This window comes from Coenobita brevimanus, chromosome 55 (assembly GCF_032717465.1).
Source record: "Coenobita brevimanus isolate Jiangsu-jjx chromosome 55, ASM3271746v2, whole genome shotgun sequence".
NCBI lineage: Eukaryota > Metazoa > Arthropoda > Malacostraca > Decapoda > Coenobitidae > Coenobita > Coenobita brevimanus.
Genome location: NC_137008.1, coordinates 57,907,175 through 57,933,502, shown reverse-complemented (window position 1 = coordinate 57,933,502; position 26,328 = coordinate 57,907,175). Strand labels below are relative to the sequence as shown.

The 26,328-nt window shown below is 42.8% G+C and overlaps 1 protein-coding gene across 1 annotated transcript in view; it reads right to left on the bottom strand.

Moving 5' to 3' along the window:
- Positions 1 to 26,328, bottom strand: part of LOC145401336 (uncharacterized) — a 109,495-nt gene that overhangs the window by 82,656 nt on the left and 511 nt on the right. Inside the window, exons 2-4 of the mRNA XM_080273661.1 lie at positions 23,530 to 23,701; positions 19,687 to 19,789; positions 3,302 to 3,501 (exon numbers count right to left, since the gene is read on the bottom strand). Coding sequence (XP_080129787.1) covers positions 3,302 to 3,501; positions 19,687 to 19,789; positions 23,530 to 23,701 — 475 coding nt within the window. The remainder of the gene's footprint in view (positions 1 to 3,301; positions 3,502 to 19,686; positions 19,790 to 23,529; positions 23,702 to 26,328) is intronic.

The window sequence follows — 26,328 nt, the reverse complement described above, 5'->3', positions numbered from 1 at the left end:
TCCTACTCCTCTACACCTACTAACACTAGGGTCATACACAATAATCAGCATCAATTTCACTCTAATGCAATACTCACCCCTCTGCCATCCATCATTCGTTACCAAATTACAGCAAAACTCCATTTAGTTGGCATTCTTTTAGTCAGAAATATGGTTAAGCTGGCAAGGCAAAAAATATATTTCTGAATTTGGGGGGGGAAGTAAAATAAAAAAAATAAAATAAATAAATGCCAGAAAAAGTACTCATTAGTTGGCAGTGGGTCATCTATTGGAGATCCAAACTCAGGAAGGTGTCATGCCACTGCGACACAACATTTGCCTTGTTTTAACGTGAACCCAGGAAGCTGAGTCCCTGCACCAGTCCTGCCCCTGCCACCGTATGTGAAACATCTCTCCCTCACTCACTCGTGATTTGTAACAAAGTGACGCTGTTAATTATAAGTTCGGCAATTATGGGATTCTGTGTGTGTGTGTGTGTGTGTGTGTGTGTGTGTGTGTGTGTGTATCTATCTATCTATTGCCAGATGCCTCAATCCCATTTGGGGTGGCCACGAACAAATCGCCTCCAAGTTGCCCTGTCCCCCGCCATCTCACTGCCCAGCTCCCAACTCACACACCCCACTCACATATACCTCTCCACCCCATCCCTCCATCTCATCCTCGGCCTCCCCCTCCATCTTCCCCCCTTCACCTCACTCACATAAACTCACTTCGTCAGTCTTTCACTCTCCATCCTCTCCACATGGCCAAATCACCTCAGTGTGTTCCTCATAACGCTTCCTATCACATCCACATCCACACCACAACGCTCCTTTATATCGTCATTTGTCAGCCTGTCTCTCCATGTGACTCCACAGGCTCCTCTTAAATAACTCATTTCCTCTGCTCTCACTCTTGACTTGTGTCCTTCCAACAACGTCCAAGCTTCACTTCCGTACGTTAGAGTTGGTAACACAATACTGTCATGTAGTAACTTTATCACTTCCATGCTCACTTCCCTGTTTCTTATCACTGCTTTCAAAGAACCAGCAACCTTTCCTCCCTGCTGTACCCTTTCACACACTTCACCCTCCAAACCTCCATCCTTACTCATCACACTACCTAAGTACTTAAACGTACTCACATTTTCCAATTCCTCACCATCCAACCTTGCTGTACATTCACTGACTTCACCTCTCTCAAAGACCATCACTTTACTCTTCCCTACATTCACCTTTAGATTCCGTTTCTTACACACTCTCCCAAACTCATCCACCAAGCCTTGCAGCTCCTCTTCGTCTTCACTCAACAACACAGTATCATCTTCAAACAACAGTACAGGGAGTTTCCAAACATTATCCTCTCTCACCAGGGCCACTCCAACATCCACTACCCTACCTTGTACCTCTTTTATTACCCCATCCATGTACAGATTGAACAACCATGGAGACATGACACATCCCTGTTTCAACCCAACTTTCATAGAGAAAAATTCACTTAGTTCACCAACCACACGCACTGCAACCTTCGCATCATTGTACATACTCTTCACAGTATTCAACAACTTCCCATCAACTCCATATATTCTTAACACTTTCCACAATCCTTGTCTATCCATCCTGTCATATGCTTTCTCCAAATCCATGAAAGCCACATACAACTTCTTTCCCTTCTCTATAAACTTTTCCACTAAAAATCTAAGAATGAATATCTGATCTACACAACCTCTTCCCTTCCTAAAGCCTCCCTGTTCTTCTCCAACTAATTTCTCTGCAGAGACTTCACTTCACCGTGAAGATATGTATGCAAACTAACCACGGGAGACATGAAAGGAGCGACAGTGAGTACTTTCGTATATTACATATTCAGACAGAGACAGAAACGTAAAGGGTAGAGGTCTTTTATGCACACCCGCAGCAGGTAGTGGTTTGAATAGTAATGAACATATGACATAATATTTGTAGGTTTTCAAACCTACAAACCATCATATTAATGTAAAAAGATATGTGTTCATATCCATGTACCTAAGAGCATATAGAATTTCAGACCCAGAATTTTTAGATGATGAACTAAAAATGATTCAGAGTATTGGAAATAAGCTAAAATACCCACAAAGCATACTAACTCAGTGCCACAATACAGCCAAGAAACGATTCCTTGAAGGGAAAACTAATACGCCAGATCGCCAGAACATTCAAAGAACCCTTGTCCTCCCCTTCCATGAAAATTTTCTTGATGTTGTTCACATACTGAGGAAACTCAATGTACAAGTAGTATTCAAATATGAGAACACCATCAAAAAAAACCCTCATCAAGAACAGCCCTTTCAGTAATTCAGGCGTTGTTTACAAAATCCCGTGTAAAAGCTGTAACAAATTTTACATAGGACAATCTGGAAAAGATTTGGAAACTAGAATCTCACAACATAAATACAGTGTAAGAACAGCCCAACAGAGTAGTGGTTTATTTCAACACAAAGCATCCAGTGATCACCATATTGACTGGACAGGCTCCAAGATTCTAGCAAGATCAAAAAGCTTAGATGAAAGAAATGTAATAGAATCTTGTCTAATTTCTGGAACATATGAAAAGAATGTAAACATGAGCTATGGTCATTTTAAGTGTGATAAATTGTTAACTGAATTAATTTTAAAGCAATATCCCCCAGACTAACACGTGATTGCTCCCTGTCATCTCCTTGTGGTGTAGTCACACAGGTGTGTGGGACACACCAAGCATTAATCCTCTAGGTCTTAAGTTAAGCAGCAGTATTTATCCCCTCCTCCCTCTCCCCTTCCCCCTCCCTCCCACTCCCCTTTCCTCCCCTCCTACTCCCTCCTCCTTTGTCACGTGCATTTTTTAGATTCAGGTCATCCTTTGTTGTGTTCCACTCCCTGCTGCAGGTGACCCTAAGTTAAGCCGCAGGTAAAAATTCAGGTCATCCATTGTTCTGTGTGCCACTACCTGCTGCGGGTGTGCATAAAAGACCTCTACCCTTTACGTTTCTGTCTCACTCTGTCTGAAGATGTAATATACGAAAGTACTCACTGTCGCTCCTGTCATTTCTCCTGTGGTTAGTTTGCATATATATATATATATATATATATATATATATACACACATACTGAAAATTCAGTGTTCGATATTCCACTGACATGCTGTTACTAATGCAAAACTCTGAGATGATAAAATGGAAGTTTTGTATCCATATCATGTTCTATACAAAAAGAATGGCATTCTGCTCTACACAATATCTCCCACTTACAGCAACTCTCCTACATAACATCTTTCTATGGTACATTTTAATATTTCCCTCTCTCACCTTCTCTGGAGTTGGTGGCAGTGATGGTGAAGGCTGTAGTGGTTGTGGTGCTGGTGAAGACAGTTGCTGTGATTGTGACTGTGTATGTGATTTAGGTTTAGGATGCTGATGAGCCTCTGGGGTGGTGGGTGGAGTTGGCTGTGGGTTAGAGTGGCTTGTGTCCTCCACAGATGTTCCAGGCACACTGGTTGTGGTCTCAGCTTTGGAGAGAAGGAGAATCATCAATTACAAAAATAAATTTACCATATTTTTTGGCATGTAAGATGCTGCGTTGTGTAAGACACTAATTTTCAAGGCATTTTATTTACTTAAACACTCCTAGTAATCTGACTGACTATTTCCTGGTCAGGAGGGCTGATAGAAGGTCGGTGAGAGAAGTTAAAGTTATAGGAAGCAAAAAGTGTGTGCAACAACACAAATTACTATTCTGTGATAAGGTGCTTAACCAGCAGGTGGTGAAGCAGGGCACCTATGCATCTAGTAAGAATATATGGAAATTGAAAAACCATGCAGTGAGGGATGCCTTCCACAAGGAGATGAATGAGTTGTGGCTGAACAGAGAGCCATTCACAGAAGTGTAAATGAACAACACACAGCTCTCAAGAACAATCTCTTGGGAGTTACTGATTCAGCGTGTGAATGGACAAGGGGCCCTCCAAGACAAAATAACGTGGTGATGGGATGGTTGTGGAGAAGCCACAGTTAATGAGCAAAGAAGGTTTTTCCAAGAATGGAAAAGGGGTGGTAATAGAAAATAATACTTGGCTGCCAAGCATAGGGCTAGAAAGGAGATATACAGAGCAAAATCCAATTCTCAAAGACCTTTACTGGATAACCTTAACAGCAATGAAAGGAAGAAAATGGTAAACTCCTAAAAGATGGGCATCTGAATGTTTTGATATTCGCTCATGAAGGGCATAACTGGCAAGTGCAACATGGTATGGGGGGAGTTGGAGGATTGTGGTGGGGGTGGGTTGTGTGGTGGTGTAGGGGGGGGCCTGGGTGGTTTGAGGAGGTGGGGGTGGGTGGGGGATGAGTGTGGGGGTAGGCTGGGGGGGGTTAATGGATGGGGGCTGGAAGCAGAGAATTGGGGGGGGGGGGGGACTGGTACGGTGTCCAGGTGGCAGTGGGGGTTGAAGGGGTAGGGAGGTTTAGGGAGTGTGGAAGGTTTGTTGGGGGTGTGGGAGAGGGTAAGGGGTAGGGGTTGGGGGTGGTAGGGATAGGAGGTGGGCAGTAGGGGGTGGGCGATATGGGGTGAAGGGTGGTGGGGAGGATGGTGGGGGATTGGGGAAGGTGGGGGGATGGTTGGGGGGATGGTAGAGGAGGGTGAGGGTTAAGGGTGGTAGGGGGCAGCAGGGGTTTGGGGGTAGGGGGTGGTGGGGAGTCAGGGTGTGGGGGATAGGGGTGGGGCAGGGTGAAAGTGTGGTGGTAAGGGGTGGGGTGGGGGTGGGGGGCATGACCGCATATGCAGACACCCGTCTTCCTGGCCCCAGTACACTCGGACAGCATATGCAGACACCCGTCTTCCTGGCCCCAGTACACTCGGACAACATATGCAGACACCCATCTTTTAAGGGTTAAGGCAGTGGTTTCCAACCTTTTCTAATTCTCGTCCACCCTCACTGAATGACACGTTCCATGTGCCCCCCTTCCTCAAATACTGTATTTTACTGGCATAAATGGTATATTACCATCTTTGCTGGTGTTTATTCTACAAGATAAACTAATACAGTAATCTCTCCAATATCCGAACTAATACAGCCAAAGGCATGTCCGAGAAACGGGATCGTCCGGATACTGGGACCCTGCCTCCTGGACTGGTACTTATGGACCCTAACCCAGCCTAACTCAAAAAACCACCTACATAACTCCCTACCAGGCATGCATAGCACCTATTTCAGATCCTATTCACACAAATAAGGGACAGAAAGCATGAAATAAATAAAAAGGAATCAGAGAATGAGGAATTAACAGTGAATATGGAAAATATTTAGCAGTGTACAGGGCATTTACAACATGTAGGTGGCTGTTACAAAGATAAACCGGCCTCCTCTAAGGCTCTGGCAGTGGTGAAAATGCTCTTGAAGCATGTACAGTAATCCAGTGTTGTGCTGCATTTAATCCTCTGCACTGTGAATTATAACTTTAACACTGCACATTCTGTTCTTACTTGTGCCATGCCAGTTACAACTGCCAGTTTGCACTCTGCACTTAATCCTTTGCACTCTGAATTCTGATTTCTTAAAATTGCACAACACTGTAAATTCCCACGTGGTCTAGTGACGAGGTATTGCAGTTTATTCACAAACACAAGCACGTGCAGCACCCACTACGATGAGTGTCAAGTCACGATGGTAGTTAGGCGGTAACTGGGGAGGGGAGGAAGCAAGGGGTGAAGGGGCCACATGTAAACACAGCTGGTCTGCGACGTGTGCCAGGTTCAAATTACAGTTGATTTTTTTTTTTTTTTTTTGGGTGGGTGGGTGGGTGGGGGCAAAATGTACGGACATGGGCATGTCCGGTTACTGGGCGTCCAGATATTAAAGAGATTATTGTGTAAACACATAAAATCGATAAGTACAGAAATGCAACAACAATAAAGAGCTCAGGAGTAACCTTCATATAACTTCCCACCACCCTAGTGCAATTATTTTGCCGGCATCTTCCAAGGGTTAAGCATAAGTCTAGATGCAGAATTTCATTAGCTTTCTCGTAGATTTTGCGGAATTTTGATACGACCAATTGTAGTCAAATAAATTGCAAAAAACTCTGAAAACTCACGAGTCAGTGTTATCACCACAGAGAAGGGTAGGGACTGAGGGGGAAGCCGGGAGGGTATGGAGGAGCAATGGGAGAGGGAGGGGGGAGAAGCAAGGCTGCGGGCAGGATTCTCCCCCTTCTGTCAACAGGCGGACGAGCGCTATTACCATGCTTTTACTTGTGGCTTGCGGTCTGTTAGACACCAAGTGGCCATGGGGAAACACAACTCACCGTGACTGGGGGACTTTTGACACTTGGTAGGGAGGCAGACGGCTGCTGTTGCCAAAAACACGTGCTGAAGGCTTGTGACCTGTGTTTGATGGTGTGGCGGTTGGGAAAGAATTAGCCCGGTGGCCGTACAACACTGAACATTCAATGGGGATGCATAAGGACGTTCTGACACCGCTTGCAGGTTAAAATCATATTACTTGGGTGCTGGAGGTTCGCTGGGAGTGATAGGACGAGTGCGCATCTTTGACCATTCAGTACAGGGGCAGACAGACATTTCAGTTCTGGTTGTGGGTTACGGACTACTTCCTGCTCACAGCTCGAGTCAAGCAGCCATGATACCAAATGTCTGAACATGTCGGCTGGCCAGCCGAAGTTCTCAGAGACTCTTACGTCTGGATAATAGCAAGTAAATTAAGATAACTGTTTAACTGAGCCAAGATCCAGCACCCGGATAAGGAACACGTCTGGATACTGAGCGTCCAGATACATGAGGGACTACAGTATTCACAATGTCGATGAAATGTACTTTACAATTTTATTAATACAAATTACGTTATACTGGTTTTAAAGTGCTATCTGTATCTCTTTAACCCCTAAAGCGCGGCCGTCGACAGCCGACCCCCCCCGTGTGGTGGAGTTGTATCGCGGTCTGAGTACCTGTAGGAAAATATTTGCCAAAAATCAGAGATTAACCCTAGAACATTATAATTTTTATGGCAGATAGTACTTACATTCAGCTTTCTCCAGAGACAAGTGTTGAGCCTTTGTGGACTACCCAAGGACTTGTGGAGACTTGCAAAGTTGGCTAACAAAATCTTCACTTTCACACCTCCAGCAACCCGGTTTCCCCTCTACCACAGCCTCATTCTGTCACAGTAAACTTTATACTACAACGTACAGGTAGTTTGGAATCCATATTTGTACAATAAGCACTAAAAATAAGGCTAAAATCAACGAAGCATACGGCCGACATGCAGCGCAACGGCGGTCTTCCCGTCACTCAACAAACTTTTCCATTTTCACAGCTAAAAACACGTATACTACATTATTTTCAATCATATTACTTCCCAAAAGATCACCGCGGCACGCTTTTAATTCAGCCTTATGCCCGTCACTTTATTCTCGTTCCTATCGGCCGCTCGCACTGACTCGGAAGAGCTAGAACTCGCCATAATGTCACTTTGAAAGCCTGCAGTAAACTGACGCTAAACAGGGGCAAACCACGCGAAAAAAAGTTAGTGTGACAACTGGGGAAACAAGCGTTTCCTATTAGCATAAACTGCTTGTGAGAGGAGAGCGCAGATTTACAGTTCTGAGCAGTCAGAGCGCTGCCATATATCACAGCCAGGCTGGCCGGGCCGTGGTAGGGGGGAGGGGGGAAAAACACGATACTTGGCAACAACGGAGGTCAGTAGTACAAAGGTAAGTATGCCAATTGTAGCTAAAGGGTGGTGGTACTGATAGACAATACCAGCTGGAACATCCTTGCCCGCGTTTATTCAAAATTAACTCGAATCGCAAACGCGACGATCCGCCGTTATGTCCTTTTTGGCGAGCGTCGCAAACACGACGACCCGTGCTTCAGGGGTTAAAAGTGTTATCCATGTCAGCTGAGATGTTTAACCAGACATAAACAGGGCAGACGACGTACTACCTCCGATATTCATCCATTCTTACATAATCTGACACCGACAAATCTTATATACAGTACAGTAATCCCTCTACTATCTGATGTAATAGAGCCAAAGGCATGTCTGGAAAGTGGTCTCGTCCGGATAGTGGGCCCCTGCCTGCTGGACTGGTACTTAAGGACCCTAACCCAGCCTAACTTTGAAAGCCACCTAAATAACTCCCTACCGGATGCATAGCACCCATTTAAACCTATTTAAGACCCTAATCACACCAATAATGGACATAAAGCACGAAATAAATGAAAAGTAACCAGAGAATGAGGAATTAGAAGTGGTTATGGAAAATATTTAAAATGTACAGGGTACTTCTTAGGCTCTCGTAGTTGTGAAAATGCTCTTGAAGCACGTATTGTAATCCAGTGTTGTGCTACACTTAATTCTTTGCACTGTGAGTTATAATTGTTTCACACTGCACATTCTGCTCCTAATTGCACCATGCCAGTTTCAACTGCCAGTTTGCACTCCACAGTTAATCCTTTGCACTCAATTTTAATTTCTCAACACTGCACAACACTGTAACTTCCCATGTGGTCTAGTGGCAAGGTACAGTCACTACTCGTTTCACGTTGTTTCGGATTACAATAATTCACTACGACGATAATAGAGAAGTTCCACCCCAAAATCCGATTTACAATAAATTTCCCGCTATAATAATTTTGCCATCGGAAAGGCCAAGCACACGCAAAGGTGACCGTCCCTTGTCTCAGGCAAGATGGCGGCCCCGGCGTGCAGTGCATTGTTATGGTTCAGGTCCTGCCACCCCTTCAAAGCCCTGACATTTTAACTTGTTCATGTAAGCCCCCCTGTTATCGTCACCTCTCAGCCAAACATCGTCCTACAGTAGACATCGTGTAGCACCAGGCCAACATTACGTAAGTGTGATTACTGTACTGTATTGTGCTGTTGCAACGATTTACTGTACGTGAGTAACTATGACTGTATTGGTGTGATAGTGTTTCTTTTGGTGAATTACTGTACAGTACTGTGGATTTGTGTGCCCAGTGGTAAGGTCAGTGCCAGTGTAGGCCCCAGTGCCATGGTTGGTGCAAGTATGGGCCCCAGTGCTAAGGTTGGTGCAGGTATGGACCGGATTCCCCTCCCCTTAACCTGTTCCTGTCTGACTCAGAGGCTGACCACTAGTGCCTGTAAGCACAGGCTGTCCCCCAGCCTCAGGGGGGACGACTTGGACCAACACAGGAAGGAATGAAGGTGGGTTGTCATTTATAGTTCAATCTTGGTTAGGTGACTTTGGGAAGTTGAGTTAGACTGAGTAACTCCCCTTTTATAATGTGTTTCAATCTCCCGATTAACGATAAAATCGGTATACGATAAGGTATGACCTGACGTAACCCCATAATAAAACGAGTAGTGACTGTATTGCGGTTTATTCACAAAAACGAGCACGTGCGGCATCCACTGCGATAAGCATCCACTCGTGATAGCAGTTAGGCGGTAACTGGTGGAGGGGACAGCAGAGTTGCCAGATCGGATCTCGGCCACATTACCAAACTCCACAATTTTCATTACCAAATTTAACTTTTCATTACGAAATTTGTAAAGCAAGCATTTATTCTTCACTACTTATATATACTGTACAAGTGGAAAAAATCACTCTCCTTATAATTAACAGCATGTTGATTATTTTCATGCTAAGTAGGCTAGCAGATTAACCCGTTGAGAGCGATAGGCCTCATTTGGGACTTATCAGAGTCGAAAGCGACAGGCCTCAAATGAGCATGATTTTCAAAGGCTTACCAAAACTGCACCACGAGGAGTAGGTGGGTGAAATTTGTATGGGAAGTAGGGCAGGTGGCAACTCTCAATACCTCCCATGCACTGACCCATATACAGTCAGAACATGCGCGCGTGTGAGCGGACACCATGAAGCGCGCACTAATTTTCCTCCTGTGACGCCGCCAACCCTGCACTAGGCACTAGGGGAGTTACACACACACACAAGAAAGGGAAAGACAGAGAGAGAGAGAGAGAGAGAGAGAGAGAGAGACAGACAGAGAATAAATATGGGAATGGCAAAGGAGTGTCCCTTTGAGTCAGGATATAAGGCATAAACATCATCCCTCTTTTCCCTCTTATTCTCCATTCCCTCCCTCCTCTATCAGAGAGAGAGAGAGAGAGAGAGAGAGAGAGAGAGAGTTGATGATACAGTAATCACGTGATCCTTGCCCAAGGCCATGGTAAATATAGGCTGTTTTTCCCAGATAATGTCCCCTTCCTTACCTCAATCACCGCGGGTAGTGGGTGGGTTGCTTGCGCCACCAGCTGTTCATCTTCTGGCCATTTTATCTCACCACCATATGACTTTATGTGGTCGTATATATATATATATATATATATATATATATATATATATATATTGCCAGATGCGCGCGATCATGTCCAAGACGATGATGTGTGTTTCATTCAATTCAGTAAGACTCAAAATTTCAGCCAAATCGTCACTTGGCGCCCGGTACCTACGGAAGCATGGTCGCTCTCCACGGGTTAATCAGAGAGAGCAGACAATCCACTATCTCCATCCTGTGTATCCTCATACATGTGAAAAACCCATTTGGTAATGTATTATTCCGATTCATTACCAAATGAATTTTTCATTACCAAATTGGCCCACATTTGGTAATGAAAAACACCAAACGGCAACCCTGACAGGGGAAGGGGGAGGGGGGAGGAAGGAAAGGGTGAAGGGGCCATGGTGTAAACAGCTATTTGGCGCCGTGCGGCAATTTCAAATTATAGGTGGGAAAAAATTTGGATTTTGGGGGGATCTTCTTCATTTTTTGGCCATTTTTGGGTTCTGAAGGTCCAGGCCCACAATGTCCGGTAAATGGGGAATCCGGATAGTGCGCGTCCGGATAGTACAGGGATTACTGTATTATGGCCAGGGTCACAGGCCAATATTTTCCAAGAAACATTTTGTTTGTTAATTTGCCCGGAAAAGGAAAATCTGCCATAATGCACATGGATGGTTTGGCTCACGTCTTCCAGCTGGAAAAAAATAAGTGAGCAAACGTCATGAGAGTACAGGCAGACCCCGAGATACGATACAGGCATACCCTGGTTTAACAATCTAATTGGTTAGGTAAAACCCCATCGTTAGGCACGGTATCGAACATCAGGGTACTTTTAACATGTACATCAATGTGGACAGTTTATCAGCCATGGGTTTCCCCCAAAATCAAGTCCAAAACCTACCCAGATGAGTCCAAAAACAAGTTTAAAGGCAATCTAAATGGCCTATCAGCTGTCAAGGAAGCTAACTTTTTTTTTTTTTATGCGAGGAAGAAGGAACCAAAGGCCATGAGCCCGCAATAACAGTTCCCTCCAAGAGAAAAGCAAAATACAACAGAGAGCCAAATTCAAGATCAGATCATTTTGAGATGGCTGGACACACTGCATTTGAAAGACTGGAGATCATAGGCAGCAGGAAATACAGACAGAGGGAGACAGTTCCAGAGTTGACCTGTTGCATAAATGAAAGACTGGGAGTAACGGTTAACTCTTGCATTAAAGAGTTGGACAGAAAATGGATGAGAGTTTGCTGCCAGACGGGTGCTACACGCCCGTCGTAGAGGTGGAGGAAGGCAAGCAGAGAGTTCAGAGGAGCAGTGACCATTAAAGTAGCGATAGAAAAGAGATAAAGATGCAACAGTGCGGCGAAGAGACAGAGGTTGAAGGGAGTCAGTCAGAGGAGGAGAGTTAATGAGACGAAAAGCCTTTGACTCGACCCTATTGAGATGAGCTGTATGTGGGAAGCCTCCCCACACATGAGAGTTGTACTCCACACAGGGGCGGATAAAACCCCTGTACAGAGTCACCAATTGTGCAGGGGTAAAGAAAGAGCGGAGTCAGCTTAGCACACCCAATCTCTTGGAAGCAGATTTTACAAGAGATGTAATATGATCTTTCCAAGATAAGTCCCGAGTAAATGAAACCCCAAGCATGTTCAAGGATGATGCAGGATTAAGCTGAATATTATTAAACATTAATGGGTATACCTGTGGAAGATTTTGTCGGGTTGATAGGTGTAAGAACTGAGTCTTAGATGCATTTAAAAAAAAAAAAAAACATTATTTTTACCCGTCAGAGATCCGAGCCAAGTCAGACACTTAGGTGTGCCATAGCCTCATCCCTTGTTTGTTGAAGTAACTGTTGAGATGGGCGTTGCGGGAACCGAATGGAAAGGTGAAGGGTGGAGTCATCAGCGTATCAGTGGATAGGGCTATATGTACAGCTTAGAAGGTCACTGATGAATAAAAGGAAGAGAGTTGGTGATAGGACTGAGCCCTGAGGAACACCACTGTTGATAGATCTAGAAGAACGATGGCCGTCTATAACAGCGGCTATAGGACGACCAGAAAGGAAGCTAGTGATGAAGGCACAGATAGAAGGATAGAAACCGTAGGAGGGCAGTTTGGAAATTAAAGATTTATGCCAGACTCGATCGAAAGCCTTTGATATGTCAAGTGCAATGGCAAAGCTTTCGCCAAAGTCCCGAAAGGAGGATGACCAGGAGTCTGAAAGGTAGGTGAGAAGATCGCCAGTGGAGCGTCCCTGACGGAACCCGTACTGACGATCAGAAAGAAGGTTGTGATAGGAAAGATGCCTTAAAATTTTTCTATTGAGAATTGACTCAAAAACTTTTGAAACACAGGACGTTAAAGCAATTGGACGATAGTTGGAGGGTTGAGAGTGGTCACCCTTCTTTGGAACTGGCTGAATGAGAGCAAACTTCCAGCATGAAGGAAAGGTACAAGTTGACAGACAAAGGCGAAAGAGTTTGCCTAGGCAGGGTGTAAGCACAGAAGCACAGTTCTTGAGAACAACAGGAGGGGCGCCATCAGGCGCATATGCCTTGTTAGTACTGAGGCCAGTGATGGCAGAAAATACATCAGCTGAAGAAATTTTAATGTCAGCCATGAGGAAGTCAGAGGGGGGAAGTGATGGAGGAACAGCACCGGAATCGTCTAAGGTGGAATTGGAGGAGAAAGTCTGTGCGAAGAGATCTGCTTTATCAGTAGAAGAAATAGCTACAGAACCATCAGAGTAGAAAAGAGGAGGGAAGGATGATGAGGTAAAGTAAAGGATGATGAGGTAAAGTTGTTAGAAAGGTCTTTGGCAAGGTGCCAGAAGGAACGGGAAGAATTCGAGTTGGAGAGTTGAGAGCATTTAGTACGGATGAAATTATTCTTAGCAGAGCGAAGAACAGACTTAGCACAATTCCGGGCAGAAACGTAAAGATGATGTGATTCAGGGGTGGGTTGGCTCCGGTACCTTTTGTAGGCCCTCTCCTTGTTGCGGACAGCATTAGAACAAACGTGATTAAACCAAAGCTTTCTTGCGTTAGTCGAAGGATATGAGAGGAATGTATGCTTCCATGCCCGAGAGAATAACCTCTGTAATGCGCAAGGCACACTCAGATGGCTCACGGCCATGGAAGCAATAATCATTCCAGGGAAAATCAAAGAAGAACTGCCTGAGGGCCTCCCAGTCCGAGGCTCTAAAATGCCACAGATGACGTTTCCCTGGAGGGTCCACAGGCCGTACCGGAGTGAAAGGACAGGTTAAGGTGATAAGGTTGTGATCGGAGGAGCCCAACGGAGAGAAAAGATTAACAGAGTAAGCAGAAGAAATAGTTGTGAGGAAGAGGTCAAGTAGGTTGGAGCTCTCTCCAAGGCAGTCAGGGATACGGGTAGGGTGCTGTACAAGCTGCTCTAGGTCATTAAGGAGAGAAAAGATGTAGGCTTGTTCACCAGGTGGATCAGTGAAAGGAGAGGAGAGCCAAAGGTGGTGGTGAACGTTGAAATCTCCTAGAATGGAGATTTCAGAGAAATAACTCACTAAAACCAACAAATCAAATCTGAATATTGTCAAATGTAAGTCTGGATAAAATCAAGCTTAATAAACTGTACCCCCAAATGACAATGTGCACCCCACCTATGGCTAAAACACATTAATCTAAGTCTAAAAACAGTTTATAAAGCAACCTAAACACACTATTTTTGTCTAAAATATCATTAAAATTGGCAAGAAAAATCAAAACCCATCGTTAAACCAGGGTCTGACCATCATTAAGAGGGGTATGGTGCAATTTCCACCCCCCATCATTAAGCCGCAGTATTGCATCTAGGGGTATCGTATATCGAGGTATTACAGTAATCCCGCATTTTTTGCGGATTTTTTGTCTACGGTTTTGCCCTCTCGCGGATTCTCTTAGCATTAATAAGTTCAACAAAAATATCCTTGAATATACAGAAAAAAAAAAATTTGAAATTCCCGCAGCTTCCAATTGTAGCGCGGTAAACTCACGCCACCCTCTGTCCCTTTCCCGTGGCCCCTCTGCCAGTGTTACCATATCTAGCATAATTTTATTCTTTTAACATAATTTTGATCAAATTTTCGAGTCTGGAATATTCTTTAGCATATTAGAAGTTTTAGAATCATTCTAGCATAATTTAGAATGGAATGGAATATTTTTAGAATAATTTTATAAAAGCTACAAATCAGAGAGAGAGAGAGAGAGAGAGAGAGAGAGACGAATAAGGTAAGAAGATGTTTGAATAGTTGGTTACTTTCAGTTTGGGCTTGGTTGGGTTGGATTAGGTTAGGTTAGGTTAGGTTGGATTAGGTTAGGTTAGGTTAGGTTAGGATAAGTTTGAGCTTTGTACTTTACCCATGAAACCTAGGTTTTTCCGATGGATTTTGGTATGATTCATTCGATTTTCAGCTTCATTTCAGTCGGAAATGACCATTTTCTGTGTTTCCCCCCCTCCCTATAACCCCCGATTCCCCAAAGATCCCTCATTATTTCACGGGGATGGGGGGGGGGTCATATCTCAAAATCTGGTTATTTCCGATGGAAATGATGCTCAAAATCGAACGAATCACATCAAAATCCATCAGAAAAACTTAAGTTTCGTGGGAAAAAGCAGTATGGGTAGATACCGATATTCATCCTCTTACTGTATGTAGGTTCATTTTAATATTTTCATAGTAAACAATACATAATTAATATGTTGCAAGATTATGTATAGAATTTTATCATTTAGCTTCAAGTTAGCATAATTCATTTTTTACTTGGAACAAATATGCTCAATCTAGCATAATTTTTTCATTGCCCTAGCATAATTTCATTGTTTGGATATGGCAACACTGCTCTCTGCCCCGCATTCTTCAGTCCACGCCTGACTGCCTTAAGTGGCTGTTGTGGTTGTAACCACACTATGATATGAGCCTCTTGCCTCCCACTTGCTTTCCACATGGCCCCAGGACGTAAGCCAGCCTCACCAAAGGCTAATAATACAATTAGTAAGAACTCCAAAGTGACAAAACGATCAAGTTATGACCTTAGCAGAGAAAATTGTGTTACTGGACAAGCTAAGAAACGACCGTGCGAGTGTTAGCTATCACCAGTTAATGCATCTTTTTATTTTGTACTGTTTTGTTAATAAATGTGTTGATAATTGTGTATTACAGTACGGTGTTTACGTTTTTCCTTCATAATGGAGTATGTGCTTTCAATCTTGTAAGAAGGTATTTCGGGATGAGTATGGAGGTTTCGGGACAATTCGCAGTCACAACAAACACAAAACAATTCGCCTTCATTAATGAAGATAGCTATGGGTGACGCTAGAATATAATTCAAAGGCGACTACAGCGAGGAAGAAACAAGTTAATTATTGACTAAAGGTGCAACTAATAAATAATATCCAGAACCTACGCTACTGAACATAGACTTTGCTGGATCCCCCTGAAATATAGTTATTAAAGTATTGATTAATTAATAATAAGTATATTGATGAAAGTATTGATTAGTATATTTATAGAATGGCAGGGAATCGTCCAGGGTGCGAATTGTTCTGAAGGGGAATCGTCCATGTTTTGACGGGGAATTGTCTGACGGCGAATTGTCTCACAATCAGTATGGACATGGACTGTGTGATGGGCAGCATGGTGGACACAAGTGCAAGTTTTCAATTGTTAATAGAGTATTCGCGGAATTGACTTCGCGGGGGTTACAAGAACGTAACTACTGCGAAATATGCGGGATTACTGTACTGTACTTCTAGATGCGATACCCCAGCATAGCGATGGGAGTAGAAATGCCACCCTACCCCGCCAAACGATGGCCAAGCCCCGGTAAAAAGATGGGTTTTGTTTTTTAAACCTATTTTGATTATATTTTTGACAAATTTTGTGTTTAAGTTAATTTCTAAACTGTTTTTAGACTTGGATTAATGTGTTTTATTCATAGGTGGGGTGTACATTGTAATTCTGGGGTAAAGTTCACTAAGTTTGATTTTTTTCAGACTTATTTTTGATGATTTTCAATATTTATTTGTTGGTTTTCTTGAGTTATTTATATGTGTTAAGCTTAGCTCAGCTTCTTTTACAGCTCTTAGGCCATTTAGATTGGCTTTAAACTTGTTTTTAGATTTTTTTTTTTTTTTTTTTTGACTTAGCTGGGGGAGGAAACCTAAGGCTCAAAACCACATCCCCATACTTCACATGCTAAATCTACCCAGAGATATGATAACCCCGCCTATAAATGGGTTTTTACTTAACCAATTGCATCATTAAACTGGGGTATGCCTGTACTTGAGATGGACACCCTAGTAATGAAGTCCAGTGCCATATGGCATCATGCACCAAGTGTTTCTGAGTTTTAAAAACAGGGTTTCCTTTAACACTCCAAAACATAAGCACATCCTATCCAGGGTTCAAGTGATTTCTACACTTGCGAACAGCAACATTAAAGATACAGTATTAATATTACTCGAATATAATCTATTATCAAAATACTGTCGAGTGAACACCACTGTGGTGTTGGCCAGAATGGCATTTATGGCTGAATACAAACCAACAGTATGGATGTGGTGGCGACCTTCCACATCTCAAATGGGTTGTGCTTTCTGATCATTATCCAGCACGAGATACACATGTTTTGATACATTAGTTTATAAATCTAACGCTCCACCACACCAAATATAAGCAGGATGGGTTATTTTAGCTTAACAGGGCTACCAACCTAAACATATTCCCTTCCCTTCCAAGGAAATCTATTTGTATACCGATGGAAATGAAAACTCCTTTGACAGGAAGGGAAAGTTTAGGGAAGGGATTATTTTTAAGAATACAGTTCTAAATGGGAATAAAACAAAAGTGATGATATCTACGACTGGTGAAAATACTGTCAAAGCAGAGGAAGAGTGGCACTGTGCAGTTTGCAACAAGTGTGTTGGGAAGTAGCTCCATCTCGAGCAGTATTTGTGGTAAGTGGGTGCATAAGCAATGTAATATTACAGGCAGACTGTGTGTGTGGAGTGTTGGGGAGAGCACACAGAAACTGTCAGGCATGAAAGGACTGATCTTGCTGATTGCTCTCTTTGGAAGGGGAGGGGGGGGTGCTTGTTATACGCTCTGTGGGTAGGGTAAGAAGTGGCTGGAAGAGATTCAGGATGCTGCTGCCTCTCCTGACACAGAGAGGGCTCTCCCTCTGTTAAAGGATCCTTGTATGCAGAATATGTTAAAAGTGTAATGCTGTATGGCAGTGAGAACTGGGCAGTAAAGGAAGAGGATATTCATGGGCTCAAATGTATAAAAATGACAATGATGATATGAATAAACTGTACGTCCTTGAATGCGAGGCCTGGGGGGGGGGGGGGATTGAAGAGGGGCTAATTTTACAATTGAAGAGTTGAGCAGAAGGATGGGACTGAAGGGTATAGGTGCTGTGACGAGGAGGGGCAGACTGAGATGGTCTGGGCATGTGGAGTGGACAGGGAATGACAACTGGATGCAAAAAGTGCGAAGTGTAAATGTCAGGGGTAAAGGCAGCGAAAGGCAGACAGAAAAAGACCTAAGACAAAGTCATAGAGTGTGACCTCAGGGATAAACAACTGGATAGGGAGGCTCAGAGATAGAGCAGTATGCAGAGCTGTCATTAGGTGACAAAGCATGATGCAAGGAAGCATGTTAGAGCCTTTATAAACAAAACAATAACAAACACCCACTAAAACCTTAGCATGAAATAACGATAACCAACACCTACTAAAACCTTAGCATGATATAATGATATACACACAAATGCACACTCATTCTTCATTACCTCCATTCAATACTATTCATCAGTCAATAGTTTCATTATTACTAAATAAAATAACTAAAATAACAAAAATCTGTACCTGGCTTCCAACCCTCCGGGTCTCTACCTTACTCCCAGGCCAATCTACACATCTTCCATATCCATTATGTTATTATCTCTTTCCCCTGCTTTAATATTTCATCAGACACTTCATCAATTCCCAGGGCTTCCTCAATTTTGATTTTCTTCATTGCTTACTACAGGTATACCTTGATATACAATACCCTGGCTTAATGATGTGGGTCGAAATACAACCATATCCCAGTTCAACGATGGGTTTTGATTTAAAACCAATTTTGATGATATTTTTTACTATAATTGTGTGTTTGATTTATAAACTGTTTTCAGACTTAGATTAATGTGTTTTAGCCATTGGTGGAGTGAACACTGTCATTTTGGGGTACAGTTTACTAAGTTTGATTTTTTCCAGACCTATATTTGACGATTTTCAGATTTTAACTGTCGGTTTTAGTGAGTTATTTACAGATGTTAAGCTTAGGTTAGCTTCTTTTACAGCTGTTAGGCCATTTAGAATGGCTTTAAACTTGTTTTTGGACTCATTTGGGTGGGATTAGGACTTGGTTGGGGGGGAGGGACCCAAGGCTCAAAAACACATCCCTATACCTTACATGTTAAATCTACCTCGAGCTACAATACCCCACCTAACGATGGGTTTCTACTTAACCAATTGTATCATTAAACCGAGGTATACCTGTGCTTCCATCTTACTGATCTCTTCCTCCCTTCTCACCTCCCTCTTCTCCCAGGCACTTATACTCGCATTCTTTTCACTCTCTACGTCTAACAGTTTCTTAAAGTGTTCTCTCCATCTGCTCACTTTTTCTCCCTTCTTCATTATCAATCTATCATTTTTATCTTTCACTCCCCTAGTAACTTCTTTATCACTGTCAAACTCTCTTTACCTCCTTCCAAAACATTTTCTTACATTCCCTCTGCTTTACACTCAAATTCCTCATCCACTCTCTTCTTACTCTCTTACTAATTTTTGCACCTCTCTCTTCCTCTCTACACTTAACTCTCTCTTCTACCTATCAACTCCTCCATCCCTCCGCTTCCTACTATATGCTTTCTTCTATTGCTCCACCACTTGTCTCACCTCTTCATTACACCATGCTATTCCTTGCACCCCCTTCTGTCTTCTCTTCACCCCACGCACCACCTCACATGATGCAAATTTCTTCTATGAATACCTTGCACACACCTTCCACCTATCCCCATCTGCTCCAAATTATATTTACCCAATTGCTCCTACACTTCTCTCTTATATTCTGCCCCTCCCCCCCTTTAATATATCCTCTTGCAACTTTCCTACCCTTTTTTTATATGGACTGCTTCCTCCTGTTCTTCTCTCCTTCTGCTTATCCATTGCATTTGTACCTTGACTTTCACCATCACCAAGTGGTTATCAGGGAGCGTATTCTCCCAACTTCTGTATGCTCTCGCATCCAGCACATACCTTCTCATTCTCTAATCCACACAAACATAATAAATCTTTGTCTTCTCCCATCCAGCTTCCAGCTTACCTCTGTACTGGCGCCGGGCCTCTATCTGCTGGCGATAAAGGGCCTTCTGGGACTGGAAATATTCTCGAATGAAGTCGTTGTCTAGGTTGGCTTCATTCTGTAACTGTAGAGACAAAATGCAAAGTAAAAATTTCCCTTACTGCTATAATACTTTACATATATTACTCTGACAACCCTATAATGATAGTTTTTCATTATTCTGTGTCCTAAGTACCTAAATACTAAAACTTTCAAGTATCACACTGTTCTGAATATTGACATGTATTTATGGCTATCCTTAACTTATTCTCATAGGCTATTCACACTATCTGACTTGTGATGCCTAGAATGGACCAACTGGCTCACTGCAGTTGTTCCCTTCTATATTCTTAATTAAAATACAATTTGGAATCTAATGAGAAAATAAAAATGTCTCAAACAGCTAGGATATAAAGCCAGTAAAAGTGTCTCATCATTAGGGAAAAAGGGTTTTGAGCTGCCATATCTTCAGCCAGATGCAACAGGCACCTCAGCGATTAAGTTGTGTGTTTTCGCAAGAACTGAAGTCAAAACCACAACTAATAAAAGAAATGCATTAGGGACCTGAATGCCAATCACCTGCCAGAATATGCTGTTGGACAAGTTACAACCCCCCCCCCAAGGGGGTTGGGGGCAGCACTCCCTGGGAGGGGGCCAGGGGGTGACACCCCCCAAAGGGGTGCCACATCAGGGGGAGGGGAGTCCACAGGCCACCCCCAGGGGGACCAGGGGGCTGAAAGATTTTGGCCACATCTTGATACCCTGATGGTTTCATGCTGATTGCTTAAGCTGTTCATGAGATATAATGGCGCTAAAGACGAGCGATACAAACTAGTTGACCTTTGGCAGCCACTTTGGTGACCTTGACTTTGACCATGAGTCCCCATTTTTGAACAAGTCCAAGATTTTGGCCATATCTTTATACCCAGAAGGTTTCATGTTGACAGCTCAAGAAGTTCATGATATAATGGTGCTAAAGGCAGGCGATAAAAACTAGTTGACCTTTGGCAGCCATTTTGGTGGCCTTGACCCTGACCCCAAGTCCCCATTTTCGAACTCGTCCAAGATTTTGGCCATATCTTGATACCCTGAAGGTTTCATGTTCATAGCTCAGGCCGTTCATGATATAATGGTGCTGAAGGTGGGTGATAAAAACTAGATGACCTTTGGCTGCCATTTTGGCGACCTTGACCATGACCCCAATTCCCCATTTTCGAACTCGTCCAAGATTTTGGCCATACCTTGATACCCTGAAGGTTTCATGTTGATATAATGAGAACAAATACAAACACACACACACACACACAAACAGAAGCAGGCAAAAACTTTATTGCTCTGCCTTGGTAAGGGCTGGCGATAATGAAAGACAACTTTCTGTGGGAAAAAAAAAAAAAAATGCTGAAGTAAATGTTGATAGTTCCAGACTTCCACTTCAATTTTTATCTTGGCTTTCTGTTTGCAAATAGACCTTGTGCCATCTCACCTGCGTTCATGACTAATTGCTGCACTGCATCTTGTTTCACTTAACTTTATGACTTTCAAGCAATACAGCACTACACACCAATCTTACTGGTTTGATAAGACCACCCTCAGGGACGCAAAGTGATCCATGCACTGGAAAGTACAGAATCAAGAATGCCAACATGGATGAGAAGAGCAGGAGATGCATAAGCAGAACTAAAATAAGTGTACAGTACCATAAAAGAGATCTGGCAAAGGAGATATTGTAGAGAACTGATATAAACTGGTAGGTATGATGGTTTGGCCATTTTGAAAAAAAAGGGGAAGACAGACTGCTTAACACGTTACCCGCGTGATGAGCCACTGGTGTACCATTTGATGTCTTCTTTCCTAGTGTGTTGATACACTGATGGTGCAATAATGAGTAATAATTTGTTTTCACTTTCTCATGTATTTCACCTTCACGAATATTGGCTAGGCAGATATTTGGTTGCTGCTTCTACAGTAGAAGACATGTTGAATAGGAAAATGATATAAGATTAGAGAAATGCCTATTTGGTTAGAGAATATATATCAGACTTCCAGTAGTGACTACTACATTTCATTTAGATGACAAACACTACTATTAACTGCACAAAAACACTGAAAAACAACTCTGCATTGCAGAACCAGGGCCATGAGATGCAAATACACTTTTCTAGAAAAAAAAAAAAAAAAAAAAAAAAAGTAAATTTACTAATGATAAATAATTGTGATTTTTTACTGGAAAAAAAATGGAGTAACCACTCTTGTTTTAAACGGTTCTACATTTACTTTGTTAGGAAACAAACAAACAAACAAAAAAAGATAAGTGCTGGATGTTTCTGGTTATTAGACTTTTTTATCAATATAAATGATTAATTCATTTTCGTTCATTCATTCATTGCCAGACGCCATGTATCCCAAACGGGGTGGCCAACGGCTTAGAGTTAATTGTTTTACAAGGAGGGGCACTAATCTTCCACCAACCCCGCTTGACACATAGGGATGCCAACAGCATCTGGTGTTCCCAGGCGGTCACCCATCCAAGTACTAACCAGACCCTCCTGGCTGGATACTGATGATTACTATTACGGCATTTAACGTACCCAGCTATCATTATGCTTGGCTGCAAGAAACACTGTCTTCAGCGATGCAAAAAAAAACTTTAGAAGGCTGGTGAAGAGATTGGAAGTAGGAAAAATGAACAAGAAACAAGATAATAATAAAAAAGGGTAGTGTTGGACCTTTGCTTGGATTTCCTTCAACTACCTAAATAGCTAAGTGCCACCTGGAACTTCACGACAGAGAATGAGATGGTAACAAACCAAAGAGAACAGAAGCGCCAGGTGAGGGTGAGCGGAGACTGCGCTACCTGGGCCAAAGTAGCACACTACCTCAGTGATCCACCGGTGGTGCATCATGCAATAAGAGAAGAAAATGTCAGGATACCACATGTTGGGTCACCTGTGATGCACTACTTTTATGGAGGCATATCCCTGACTGGTACTCATTAAAGTGACATAAATCCTCTCGCTGTGATAGCTCCATGCAGACTGGTGGGAGAGAGTTCTGAAGTGAAACGCGGCCTGGGAGAGAACTCATATTGCCGAAACACGAGTAATGTGTTAAAAGGGGGGAAACCTTGATCTGTCATCCTATCATTCTGCTCCTGCAGAGCGTAGGGTCTTGGGGATAAGCCAGTTCGTCCTGACATATCATCTGTGTGACCAACCTCACTCATTCCAAGTGGCATTATGTGAAGATAAGAAAGTATGGAGGCAGTAAAGGATTAATTCCGATGAAGATTTCTCTCCAGTGTGTTGAAGAGCTTTGATATTTGAGGGGTCATGGTATGTGCTCGAGTTAGATTGGTAGCAAGGGTAAGGAGTGATTGGTAAGAAGTTTAGGGTACTGATTAGCATTCTAACACCTCCCTCCACGATAAAGGGTACTTCTTTATAGCATGTTTTAGGAATTTATGTTGTACAGCAGTACGGCTTGAGCAATAACGGAGGAGGATATTTGTAGATTCAAACGTAGATGAGAATGATCAGTTGGATGCGTAATGCATCCCTTGACCTCATGGGTTAGGGGAATGAATTGAGAAGCTGCTAGCGATCAAGCAGTGCGAAGAGCTGCCATTACGTGACCAAGACCAACACATGCAAACATGATAGAGTCTTTCTAAGATGAAACAAACAACTCTGCTAGATAGAAACATTTACAGGCTACATCCAGATGGAGCACCTTAACCTACTAGATCACCAGAAGTCATTTGGTTACATGGCTAATTTGCTACCATGCATCTTTGTAAATGGTTACAGAAAACCATCTTTTTGTTACCTGTGGTCCCCTGAAGGCGGCACCATACTGAGAGTGGATGATGGTGTCCCCACCAGCCACTGGTGGGAGTACAGGTATGAAAATGGTAAGAACACCCATGGGAAGACTGAGGTAGACCTCCAGAACAGGGGTTTGAGACAGGAAATGACTCAAGACCCAGATGTTTGGAGAGCTGTCAACGAGTGACACAGCATACAGTAACCCCTACATTATCTAGACCCCCCCCCATATCCAAACGTTAGGCCTTGGTTCTATTATGTCAGTATCCAGATTCCGTTGTCCTTATCCGAACATAAAATTTCCAACATGGCTTGCTGGGTGGCCTAAAAAATAAAAAAAATAAAAAATAAAAAAAACAGTTGGGTGGCCAGCCAGCCTCTCTGGCCACACACTGGTAATAGACCCTAAACCACCAGAGCTGAGCAAAAATGGCTGTCTGCCTCCTCACTGAACAAGTCAAAGTTGCCCAGCCTAGGGCAGGGTGAGGAGTAGCAATGTCCAGACAGCCAAAGTCTGCCCAATCCAATGGGCCACACTTCCATTCACTCATCATTCAAGCCCCCGGAATTCTGGCTCTATCGGATATGCCAAAAACATTCACCATGTTCTATAGCTTCACATAAATATAAATATGTGTATCTATACACATATACATACATATCTATCTATCTATATATATCTGTATCTATCTACCTATATATATATATCTATCTATCTACCTATATATATATATATATATATATATATATATATATATATATATATCTTCTGGTAATATGTATAAACAATCGTGTGTAACAGTCTAGTGTTCAAGTGGATAAAAAAATGCGCACTTAAGTGTAATTACGGAACAAATACTTAGCATGGCAGAAGACAATGACCTAAATCGTCACAGAACTTCATCCACAGAACATTCAATGCTAAGCTTTTTAACCCTAAAGCGCGGGTCATCGCGTTTGCAACGCTCGCCAAAAAGGACATAACGGCGGATCGTCACGTTTGCTATTTGAGTTAATTTTGAATAAATGCAGGCAAGGATGTTCCAGCTGGTATTGTCCATCAGTACCACCACCCTTTAGCTACAATTAGCATACTTTACCTTTGTACTACTGACCTCCGTTGTTGCCAAGTATCACACTTTTCCCCCCTCCCCCCCCACCACGGCCCGGCCAGCCTGGCTGTGATATATGGCAGCGCTCTGACTGCTCAGAACAGTAAATCTGCGCTCTCCTCTCACAAGCAGTTTATGCTAATAGGAAACGCTTGTTTCCCCAGTTGTCACACTAACTTTTTTTCACACGGTTTGCCCCTGTTTAGCGTCAGTTTACCACAGGCTTTCAAAGTGACATTACGGCGAGTTCTGGCTCTTCCGAGTCAGTGCGAGCGGCCGACAGGAACGAGAATAAAGTAACAGGGGTAAGGAAGAATAAAAAGTGCGCCACGGTGATCTTTTGGGAAGTAATATGATTGAAAATAATGTAATATACGTGTTTTTAGCTGTGAAAATGGAAATGTTTGTTGAGTGACGGGAAGACCGCCGCCGCGCTGCATGTCGGCCATATACTTCGTTGATTTTAGCCATATTTTCAGTGCTTATTGTACAAATACAGATTCCAAACTACCTGTACGTTGTAGTATAAAGTTTACTGTGACAGAACGAGGCTGTGGTAGAGGGGAAACCGGGTTGCTGGAGGTGTGAAAGTGAAGATTTTGTTACCCAACTTTGCAAGTCTCCACAAGTCCTTGGGTAGTCCACAAAGGCTCAACACCTCTCTCTGGAGAAAGCTGAATGTAAGTACTATCTGCCATACCAAGTATAATGTTCTAGGGTTAATCTCTGATTTTTGGCTAATATTTTCCTACAGGTACTCAGACCGCGATCAAACCCTGCCACCCGGGGGGGATAGTCGGCTGTCCATTGGCCGCGCTTTAGGGGTTAAAGTACAGTAAATCAGATATACACTAAAGTCCTCCAATCCGACCACGAATAATCTGAATACAGTATTCCAATACTCCGATCTTTTCGTCAAAATTTTTCTAATTTTTCTGGGTTTTATCTAAGGATTTATCTGGCTTGGATTTGCTCTTGGACTTAGATGTACCTGCTTGCAACTATTCAGCTACTCTTCTATGAATTTCTGGTGTCTAAAACAATAACCTATATCATTTCAAGAGTTTATATAATGATCATGTACATATTTCTAATGCTTTCGAAGGTCCCTCCCAACAGTCTGAAAGACCCTCAGTCCCCTACCACTAAGATTACAGGACTTTTACTGTACTTTGCTGAAGAGTCTTAAAATCTAGAAAAGCATGACTTTTAGAAGTGTGAGTGTAATGGGAGCCACTATAGTAAACTACAGTATATTACCTATGTATGTGGATGAGATACAGTGGACTTAGTCATTCATGCTTTACGGAATGGAATGCAGTTTTCATCATTTTATATATATACAGATGACGCATCTTGACGTGATCCCGGTGAGTGGCGCATGGCCAACTTGCATGACTATTATTTTGCCACTGCATTCACCACGGAAAAGCCGTGCAGGAAAAAATGACTGCATGGCAACTCTGTCGAGTTCTCGCCCGTTGCTTTGTGTGATAAAAGCGGTCAGTTTTAGTTATACATGTTTTGGTGGACGTTCGCCTTCTCACCGTTACCTCCTCCTCCCTACCCCCTCAGGGGCTTCATGCAACACCAACAAATTTGCATGTGCATGTTTTCCATGATGTCAAAGGCTTACACAAGTAAGGATAATATAGTGAATAATTGTGTGCTACAAAATAAGGCTAAGT